This window comes from Euprymna scolopes, chromosome 40, assembly GCF_053919585.1.
Source record: "Euprymna scolopes isolate OS-2025 chromosome 40, ASM5391958v1, whole genome shotgun sequence".
NCBI lineage: Eukaryota > Metazoa > Mollusca > Cephalopoda > Sepiida > Sepiolidae > Euprymna > Euprymna scolopes.
In genome coordinates, this window is record NC_136521.1 from 1964792 (window position 1) to 1976767 (window position 11976).

Here is an 11976-nt window from a genome sequence, read left to right on the forward strand (position 1 = left end):
TTTGAAAAAAAAACAAGAATGTTACGTTAAAAAGCACATATTTTCGACCGATCCTTCGATCTTCCTCAGAGTGAATGATAGAAAACAGGAGTTTATGAGTATATATGTATATATATATATATATATATATATATATATATATATATATATATATATATATATATATATATATTGGATGGCTATGTATATCCCAGTCTCCTTGCAATGGCTTGTCACTGGGTTATTGTTGCTTACACTTAGTGAGTGGCACACGTGTCGTATAAGCGCTTGTTAGTTTAATACAACGATGTACAGACGTTACTTGAGATCCATCTTTTATCTTATGTGCAGAGTCATCTGCGATGGCATGGACAAGATTGGGAGAACTCAATGTGATGGCGATCATCTGGACAGATGCAGTAACCACCATATATATATATATATATATATATATATATATAGAGAGAGAGAGAGAGAGAGAGAGAGAGACAGACAGACAGAAAGACAGAGACAGAGAGAGAGAGAGTGAGTGACGTATATGTAATTATACTGAGTTCGTGAAATTCAGTAAATTTTCATATACAAATGAGTTTTAAGCCAAAAATGGTTGACTTAAAGAGTAAGCTACAAAATTATCAATAATTGAGCATTAATATACTGTGTAAGCAAAAACAAGATTTCAAAACAAGGTATTGGTTGCAACAAAAAGTGTATTTCAATTTACGTTACAATTGTTTCCATGTCCAGTTCGACAATTTCAAGCATTATGTCATTTTAAAATTTTCAAAGCCAACATTTCTTCAGACTTTATAAAAAAGCACACTTTTGGCAATGGATCATTTTTTGAAAACTTAGCACCTACATAATCCAACTTTCAAACAGAGTGCAATTACAAAAGAGAATTCAACTATATTATAATTTTTTTTTAAAAATCAATAATATTAGGATTTAAAAAACCGCAATTATATAAGGATAAACAGAGAAAGCTTAACTAAAATTGTTAAAAAGAAATAGATATAGCACTTGATTAAGCTGGTTTCTCAAAACCCTCAATAATAAAAGAGAATTCTACTATATAATAATTAAAAGAAAACCTTAACTAAAGTGTTTTAAAATATAAAACTGGGATCCATAGCTGCCTACTATGTAGCTATTTTAAATATTAAAAAATAAGACAGGTGTTAAATACATAGGTCTACAGGGGATAATACGACTTCTTCAATAAGAACATTAGAATACGGTTACTATTTTAAACTAATATATAAAAACAAAAATATAAAATAAAATGTTAATAATATATTTAAGTATATATATATAGTATCAATAAAATATACTAGTATATATATGTGTGTGTGTGGGTATATGCATATATAATTACATATGCATATCTATATATATGTTGTAATATAAAGTTATAAATTATTTTTAAAAACAACTGTAAATTCTACACCATTTTTGCGAATCACACCTTTAAACCTGCCTTTTTAACAATTAACGTAGTTAAACGAATGCATGTATATTTGTACCTGCGTAAAGGACTTTCGTAAAACAACTTACATTTGCCAAGTTCGAAATTTTACCTGGAGTAGTAATTCTTTAGTTAGAAACCAAATCAAATTAGTTATATATGTCCGAATACCCTATATATCATGTTTGATACTTGTAGACGAAAACTGACAATAACGTTTGTTGAGACTGTTCCGCACACACACAAAAACGTCACTTCATATATATATATATATATATATATATATATATATATATATATATATAGTCTTATTTATAGTATTCCAAATTTTATTGGGTTTATATAATAGAAAATTTGGTAACCGTTCATATACCAATAAATCAAAATGAGATGACTTAAACTGTTAGCTACAAAATGAAGATCAAGGAACAGATTGATAGCAGTAAATAGTTTATTCCATCGTTAGTTTCAATTGTTTCAAGACTATTCGGACAAATTATAACCTATATCGTTTGACAATTTTCACAAGAACAGTTTCTCCATCAGATGTATTGAATAAAAACACTTTAACAATAAACCATATGGAAAATATGAAAATAATTGTTTACCTACATCTCATCCTTCCAAAGTTTTTATATATGTGTTTATATTTACCTATTTTCGTATCTCTATTTAAAAAAATACAAAAAAAATTAGATCAAATTTTATTCAACGTTCCCACTAATTACCTATGGTTACTTAATATATTTTACTTTTTTTTAATTTTTTTTATTACATTTTCACCCCAAACAAGGCACATCGCCACTTTAATGTAGGCGGCTACTATCAGGGGAAACATCTACTGGGGTACTATGTAGGGATTATCACTTATTTATTAAATTAAATTACTTTATTCCTTTAGTGTTTTTTATTTTTTCTAATCCGGACTACTAATTCCTCAGCTATATTGTCTCGAATCTAGAATTTACTTTGTTTATTTACAAAAATACTGGCTAACTTATTTGTGTAATTTCAAAAAGGGGGTTTTGTTTTAATGTTATTCTATAGAGAAAAAATGATTCACATTCTCTTTATTCAGTGCAATCTTATTCTTCATTTAAAATTTAGGATCCAATTTTTTTTCCTTTCGTCCCTACCTATTAATGATTTACGATTATCTGTTAGTTTGGTCGTTGTATGGAAGGTAACTCTATACATTCGAAATTTGCCAGCTTTTGTAGAATTATAATGTCAAAATTCCCAGTATGTAGTCATGACGTTGAAAGGGAGACAACTCTCTACGTTCGAGATCTATAATGCTTTTGCAGATTTCTAATTTTGCAAATTCCTAATATGCATTTATGATTTATTTATTAATTAATCAAAACCGTTTAAGTAATAGTCTTTCTAGTGTTCAATTTACATGGCTAATCTTTATTAAAATATTCTATTGATCTAAAAAGAGTATCGACTATTTCACTACCCATATAACTAATATTGTGTTCCTAGTTTTAAAACAATACTTTTGGATCAGTAGAAAAGCTTAACAAAGATAAGCAATATAATTTCAACACTAGAAAAACTATATTAGTAAGAAAGGATGGAGATTAATAGATACTGTTTTTAGATCAGTAAAACTTGAAAAATCCTTGCTCATTAAATATTATTCTTATTTTGAACGGTTTGATCCAGAAAATATAGTGGACCTCCACTTTCACTCGAATAAAACATACATGGAGCAAAATAGTATATCTCTTCTCTATTCTTCTATTCTTCTTCTATCTATCTTCTATCTATCTTCTTCTTCTTCTTCTTCTTCTTCTTCTATCTTATTCTCTTTCTTCTATCTTCTATTCTATCTTCTTCTATCTTCTTTCTTCTATTCTCTATAAATAAAATGAACTCATTTTTTCCCGTCTGATTTTGACATTAATAGGATTAAAAATCAAGATATTTCATGCAAATATAATATGCACAAACGGCAGAATAATATCTAAGGTGTGTTATAGGCTTATTATTTCTCAAATTCCTCGATAATCTTAGATTTCTATACTTTTTCTGCTGAGAAGTCACGGCCAAAATCGGTTAAGATCAATGGAAGTGGTAAAATATTTTCTCTCTAATAAATCCCTCCTCCCCTGCCACCACTTAACACCGTTTGGGGATCGTTCACAAGGAACAGTTGAGAAGAGAACACCGGTTTGGCTTCGTAGTTCTTTCATGTGAAGTTATTTAAAATCACTAAACTAGGCTGCAGTGCTCTGTGGCGTAGTGGTTTTCGTGCTGGACAATTCACATTATATTTTCACGTTCGCGCCGACCTACCGTAGTCGTTTTTTTTTTTTTTCCTAAACAACTGGAATGGACTTTTCTTGGTGGCCGAACTGTTAACGTTGCAGATGTTTGTTTTTTTTCACACTTTATTTTCTTACTTTTACTCATGACTCCGGGTTTGATCCTTCCTACTTACCTACCATAACATTTTTTAAAACTCCCCCCCGTCCCGGAAACAAACACTCGGGCAACGCCGGGTACCCCCGCTAGTTTATTAATAAAATACTTATTAATAGAATATTTATTATTAGGAGATAAGATGATTGGAGAATGAGATGTAGGTAAAATATTGTCTCATGTTTTTCCTTATAAGGGAAATGGATTCAATATTGTTCATTGTAAAAGTGTTTTTCATTCAATACGTCCGATGAAAGGCTGTTCTAGTGATAATTTTCAAACGATATAGGGTTTAAATTTGTCCATGAAAAGAACAAGAATATTTTGTTCATCTTTGTTTTGCTTGTTCCTATTTACAATGCCTCCCCACGGGACAGAGTTAGACACCAGGGTCGTTTTTTAATGTGGAGAAAAGGAACAAAAATAAAAATTGTCTCAGTCGTGAAGGATTTCTCCTCCATTGACAGAGAACAAGAAATTGAAGTGCAGCATCTGAAGAACAGATACTACACTTTTATCTTGTCCCGAAGGCCAAGTTGTTTTGCTTATTATTCAAAAAGAAACTTGGAAATAAAATCAATGTTTTTTATTTATTTATTTATTTTGTGTGTGTGTGTGTGTGTGTGTGTGTGTGTGGGTGTGTGTGTGTGTTCATGAGAAGATGGAGGAGAAAAAAAACCCTTGGAATCACGTTGACCAACACAAATGTAAGTTAAAGATTTTTCTTTAATAGTAGGCCTTTTTTAAGTGCTTAGTGCTTTCTGTATTTCTGTGGGTGTGTGCACTGATCCTTGCAACCATATACATAAGTATATGTAAGTGCAGGATGTGATATGGAAGGAGTGTCTAACCACCTTTCCCCCACACCAATATGGCCGATGAGATACAGAGGAAAGAGGAAAGTGATTTGGAGAGAATTTAAAACAGTTGAAATTCACTATTCTTGAAACGATTAAAGTCTTGTCTTGAAACGATGAAATTCGCTATTTGTTGCTATCAATCTATTCTGTGATGTCTTGATTTTGTTAAAACAATATATATGTATATATATGCATACACACACACACATATATATGTATATATATATATATATATATATATATATATATATATATATATATATATATATATATATACATTTGTTTGCTGTTTTGGGGGGAAAGAATTCTAACAAAGTGCTCGATTACAAAGAAAAACTTTTTCGATATAAGAGCTTAATATTTATTTATTTATTTGTTTAATTGTACAGAAGTTCAGAAAAACATTGATACTGTCGGTTTACAGCCAAACATAAAGGGAAGCAGTTAATCGTAACTCATAAACGATGTTCGGCTCTCGTTAGCCATGTTGTTTCTGTCCGGGGGAAAAATTTCCAGGCCCGCATTTATTTTTTATATAATGACGTTCATTTTTATTTAACTATAGTTTATTCCTATCTCTGTATACTTTATTTTATTCGAATATGAATTTTCTAATTTTTTTTATTTTTATATTTCTTATTTTATTTATTTTTTTTATTTAATAGGGAAAGATTAGTGATTGGACTACTTTAAACTATATATATATATATATATATATATATATATATATATATATATATATATATATATATAGTTTAAAGTAGCCCCATAATTATCTTTCCCTAACCATTTTTTTTCAGATTAAGTAGTCCACTTAATAGTAGCATGCTCTTACTTTTTCTTTTATCGACCAATTGACACCACAAGACAAAATGCAATTCTTTTTCAAACAAGATATCGCTATATGCTACACGTCTTACCGATCACTGATACGGGATCATGACATGTTTACGGAAGCGGGAACAATTAGCAAAGGGTTAATGCCACTATGTTCCCCCGACTTTGTCATCATATGATTTTTATCTTTGGGGGACTTCAAAACAAATGTTTATGCAAATAATCCTCCAAATCTAGACCAACTGAAAGAGATTATAAAAAAATGCTTTCAGGATAATCACCAAAGAAGATCTACAGGCAGTATCTACGAACGTGACCAGAAATGTATGAATTCCTATGGCACGCCTCTACAAAATAACAGTTCATTTAAACAACGCTACAGGTAATTTTACCAATTAAAATGTGCCTCTTCTGTACTTCATTTTTGTTGGGCTACTTTTAGTGGGCCACCTTATATATATATATACACATATATATAAATATATATATATATAAATATATATATATATATATATGTATATGTATATATATATAAATACATATATATATAATATATATTTATAAATATATATATATATATAGATGTATAAATATATACATATATATAAATATATATATATATAAGTGTATATATATATATATATATATATATATATATATATATATATAAATGTTATTAAAGAGTGTGTATTCTCTCGTTCCTAATAAACCGGATCTAAAATATATTACTCCTTTTTTAAACTGGGTAATTGAAATATGTATACACACCCGCTTCACTAAATAAAAACAGTGCATGTTATTTAAAGGAACACTTTACATGCACACAAGTATATAAGACTAGAAGATGTATGCACGTTGCAAGGAATTCAACGTAACATTACATTTTTGAAAAAAAATGAAGTAAAAAATATAAAAAGAAACTGAGACGTGTGCATACAAGTAGTATGTTTTTTCCTAAACAGTTCAATTCTTGGAAGTAAATGAAAATACTCTAGCTGAGATCGAAAGCAAAACTTATAGACAGAGAGTCAAGTACGATAACCATTATGCCAATTTGCCTGAATGTGTAAAATGTTTTCAAATCAAATGAAACAGTTGACAAACAGAAAAAAATATCCGATGATCCCCAATTGCCAGTTTTTCAAATTTTACCATTTTAGCAGCTTTTTTTTTTTTTTTTGCATTTTCACTTCAAACAAGGCACATTGCCACTTTGTTGTAGGGGGCTACTCTCAGGTACATAAGCATCAGGGGTACTGTGTAGGGAGTTGCGCAGCAAGATGTCGGTTCACGTTACACTTGAACTTCTGCATGTCAGTACAGTTGGGGTAGCAGGGATCCGGAAGGGAATTCCAAAGTCTAACAGTTCTGGGGAAGAAAATACTGGAGTAAATGGATCTCTTACATCTAGGAATATCTACCGTGAAGGGGTGCGATTTTGTTGCTTGTCGGGTTTGTCGGGGGTATTTACATCGAGGGGGAACAAGTGCTTGCAGTTCGTCAGAGCATTCATCGTTAAATACTTGTAGAACAGGCAGAGCGTTGCAACATTTCGTCGATGGGACAGAGGCTGAGATTTAGATGACAGTCCAGGACCTATCAAATTGGCGACTCTCTTTTGAACCTTGTCTAGGAGCGAGAGACTAGTGACAGATGCACCAGCCCAAATATGACAACAATACTCCATACATGGGCGAATGGTGGCCTTATAGAGGTATAGGATACTTTCGGGCGTTAATAGCTTTCTAGCACAGAAGAGAGAACCCACCTTCTTCGCAGCGGGCTTGGCAATGTTCTAAATGTAATTGTTCCAACTCATGTTTCCTGTGAACGTTAGGCCGAGGACTTTAAAAGCTGTACTTTCAGATAAAGAGTCATTGGCCATTGCTATTTGTGGTAGGGAAGGTTTCTTGTAATTATTGAAGGAAACACATTTAGTCTTGGCAGCATTGAATATGACCATCCAAATTTTGTCCCATTCCACTACGGATCGGAGGTCATCTTCTAGTGTTTCTGCCATTTCTTTAGTTATGTGTTCATTTGTTTTCCCCCGCGTGCCTGTTATAGAGCGTGGCGTCGTCCATATATACCCATCTCACAGACAATTTTGTCAGGGAGGTAATTTATGAATATTAGGAATAATAGTCCAAGGATAGACCCCTGTGGCACTCCCGCATTTATATCATATTGTTTAGATGTACGACCGTCGAGGACAACCTGGATTTTTCTCTTATCTAAGAAGGATTTAATTATGTTATGTATTCTTCCAGTGATATCGCATGATCTGATTTTCTTGAGAAGACCCTCATGCCATACCCTGTCAAAAGTTTTAGGTATATCTAGAGCTACCGCTCTATCTTTCCCCGCTTTGTCTAGTGAATGGTATATACTTTCTGATGTTACAGTTAGGATGTCTGCTGTGGAACTGGCTTGCCTAAATCCATATTGTTTGTCAGTAAGAAGTTTAGCATCGATACGATGATGGACTAGAGCTTGGTTAATTATGGTCTCACATATTTTAGCGAAAAGTGGGGGGAGGCTAATGGGGCGATAATTTACTGGGTCAGAATTCTTAAAAACTGGTACTACAGAAGCAGTTTTCCAGCAGGCAGGGAAGCAAGATTCGTTAAGACATTTATTGTAAAGTTTGGAGAGAACTGGAGCTACTTCGGCGGTGCATTTTTTTAATAGCACAGCCGGGATGAGATCAGGTCCACATACTTTTCCTGGTGAAAACCGATTAAAAAATCTTTCATATGTCTGAATACGGTGCATACCAAATTTCAAGTAAGTAGATGAAAAAAAATCGTTTGACTATATACGTTTATAATATCATTATATAAGATTATCCTTTTTTTTTTTTGACGTGTTCAAATTTTTATTTTCTCGATGAAAACCGATTAAAAATCTTCCATATATCTGAATACTCTTTAAGTAAGTAGATAAAAAATGTTTTTGAATATATACATTTATAAGGTTGGTGTCAAAATAATGTTTTTTTGATGTTCAAAAAATATATATATTATAAATGACATTATCTTTGGACAAACATAATAGAAGTGTCCTCACCCACGCATTCTCAGTTTTATATAGATATACGTTAAGATTATCTATACAAGACACACATTTACTAAAGACGAGAGATATACGAGCCCACACGCATACAATACACGTGTATACAGAACTTGGTCATAGAACACCTATGCGCATGCGTATTACAAAACAACCGCTGTCCTATTGCGACTCCTCTAAAATTCATTAGGTAATATATTAAAAAATTTCTTAATATCCAGGAATAAACTTATCTGTTCCAAGTTTGAGTGTGATATTTGCTTTTAGCAGACACGAAAACATATATGTCCCCAATTTAAAGGCGAATGTTGGCTTGAAGGTAAAGAAAATATATGCCTGCTATTTCAAAAAACGAGTCCTTTTCTTAAACAGATGTTAACAATATGTTTTACGTAGGTATCACCACTTATCAAAACCTAGGGGCCACTCCAAAATAAGGGTTAAAGAGTGTACAGCTGTAACTGGACAATATAGTAATTGTCAGTAATGGAAATTCAGTAAATTTTTTAACTCAAGGGGAACAGCTTATCAAGAACTTGTTTACATTGGACTTGAAGACAGCCATATTGTGGTCAGCTGAAAAGCAAGTAAACCGAAAACAGTTCCTCGGGGGTGCAGTTCTAAGAAATAAGCTTTGTTCATGGAATCTACGTTTAGGTTTAAGCATGGATAAAGAGTGGGATGAAAATTGAACAACGAAAAGAAAAACACAGACAATTGAAATTATGTTTGTAAAATATAACTTTTATTTATTCGATATGAAAATGTAAGATACCTTACACGCGATTAAAACGTTGAAGTTCGTTTTCATCATTCGGGAAGTTCCCGCATTCCTCTAGATGGTTTCTACTTAATAAAAATATGTGAATCGACGGAGAAACTTTCCCTCTGTTTGGCCGGTTGTCTACCAGCTGGAGTTGCAACGGCTCTTCAGGTAACTGCAAATCTTGGGGTGGCTGGCAAATCTGTTGTACAGAGCCATCATCTTAGGGTAGCTGCTGAACATATTGGGGTATTCACTGTACATATTCTCCATGCAACAATAGAACATCATGTCGCACCACATCATCTGGAGAAAAGAAGAAAGAAGGATAAAGAAATCTATCGTAAAAGGTCGTTTAACTCGTTTCAATAATCACGTAGGAAAATTTTTAATTCATTCACAAATGGACAAAAAGAACAATATAAATCACAATAATTGTTAGATATTAGCAGAGAAACGGCGAAAGTTTGCTACATGAGTCTTATGATCGTCATAATATTTGGAAAAATAGAATGTTATCATCGCAAAATACATATTTACAGAGAAAAATATTTATGTTAAGTTGTTCCTCGTGCTCACACGATGTATAGTGTTGACTTGACTTCTTCATCCTCCGTACGTTCTTCAACTCTTTGGCTAATTCAGTGTATTTGTTTTAATTATCCGTGTCCTTGGTATGCACCTTGTGATCTGCCAAAACGGCGAATCATTGCTAGGATTTTTTTTCTTTTTAACAATTTTCACATCTGATCTCTTTGCTAGAATAGGTTAATATGTGTGTGCATCGATGCCCCATATGAGTTTATGGTTTCAACTTTTAACTGGTTTATATTTATATCATTTATCCGGGTGTATCGATTAGTTTTGTTTTCTTATCGGGCAGTTTACTTCTAATAATTTAAAGTAATGGGTATGAATATAAAAGCGAAACAATAGCGAGTGAGCGTAATTTGCAAGTTTAGGAAAAGTAATCGAAGACAGCGGAAATAGCGTGTAAACGATTATTTTTCATATGACTTCTTTTGATCAGATTATTGTTCTCATCTTGAGTATTTGTTTATTATTAGAGTTTCTCCCATTTCTCGACCAATATTTTTACACATACGAAACCACAGCAATAAAATAGAGACTAACTCCCAGAATACGAAAGTGTCTACAGAGACATTAACTTTTCTTTTTTTTTCAATATAACACAACAGACGTGCCTAAAGACAGTCGAAAGCCAAACCGACCAAAAGTTGCCAAATTAACACTTAAGATGAGAACAATAGTCCGATCAATACAAGTAACATATACAATCAGTCCTCATCACAAAAATGTCAGAGCTGTATTTTTTTCACATTTATCGTCATGATATTAATAAATTCAATGTATTTTTCAAAGTCTTCATCACTACATTTTTTTTTCAAGAAATAAAACCCCGCAAAAATCTTCCAACGGACCGTGTCTACATAAAACTTCCATTTTTCATTTGCTTTCATGGTAATCTTAAAAAAATATTTTAGAAACGATTAAAACATATTTCCAACTTACCTGATCACCCATAAAGTACTGACTTCCACCATTGCGCATGCACAGAGTCCTCTCCATGAAAGGCATTACTCGGTTGAATGTGTTCATATATCTCCAGTACATGTAGTTCTATGGAAACAGAAAAAAAAACGTCCATTTATACTTCTGACACTGAGTAATCAATATTGGTCTATTTCACTTATATATACAAATTACCGTTGTAAAACTACGAATTCAATGAGGAAAACTACATATGATTCAATTAAAAATATGGTGTCGAAACTTGATCGTTAAATGACAAAAAACAAAAACAAAAACGATTATTAACTGGTAATGCACCCTGTATAATGATCTTAGTAAAAAAAACGCACAGAGTTATTCGTTTAACATCTATTTATATATCTATTAAAGTGAGAATATGTGTGTTCGTGAGGACACTTCTCAACCAATATATTCAATAAACATTTGGTCTCCATACTTGAAACTTGATATATAGAGTAGTCGAACACGTGGATAAATATATAATTAGTTTTCACTCTGAAAAAGTGTTGCTAAGTGGTTATAACAGAAAAATTGGTACATGGGAGTCAGCGGATATTTATCTGTTTGTCAAGTGATTCACTGTTTGAAAACAGTTTTTATACATCGTGGCAAGCCAGTGTAATGCTTATCGTACTTGACTCACTGTGTTATGGTTTTAATCCCACCTCGAGTATTTTTTTACTTACAAGAGGTTAACTGTTTAAAAGAAAAGCCATAATACTAGCATGCACACGTCTTAGTTTTTGTTCTTCCCTTTTTAATTCGTTTTCAAAAGGAATTTAACGTTACGTTTAATACCGTCCAACGCCGGGTATATATTCTTATTTATCTCATATGATATTAGGTGACGTACCCTTTATTAAGTTTTCAAACGTTTTTTTTTTGTATATTAACGCTTATTGATAGTACACATATAAAACTCTAGTCCTCTTCAAAGTAATTTTCCCTCGGCTAAAGTGCACTTGTTGTACTGTTCCAATACATACCATCTGGAAAGCTCTATGAAAAACCTC

At 32.2% G+C, this 11976-nt stretch overlaps 1 protein-coding gene across 1 annotated transcript in view; it reads right to left on the reverse strand.

The window, feature by feature from the left end:
• Positions 1 to 9375: 9375 nt before the first annotated feature.
• LOC145265686 (S-crystallin SL20-1-like) overlaps positions 9376 to 11976 on the reverse strand; it is a 12616-nt gene continuing 10015 nt past the window's right edge. The window contains exons 5-6 of the mRNA XM_080121745.1: positions 10943 to 11050; positions 9376 to 9715 (exon numbers count right to left, since the gene is read on the reverse strand). Of these exons, the coding sequence (XP_079977871.1) occupies positions 9551 to 9715; positions 10943 to 11050 (273 nt within the window). The 3' untranslated portion in view covers positions 9376 to 9550. The remainder of the gene's footprint in view (positions 9716 to 10942; positions 11051 to 11976) is intronic.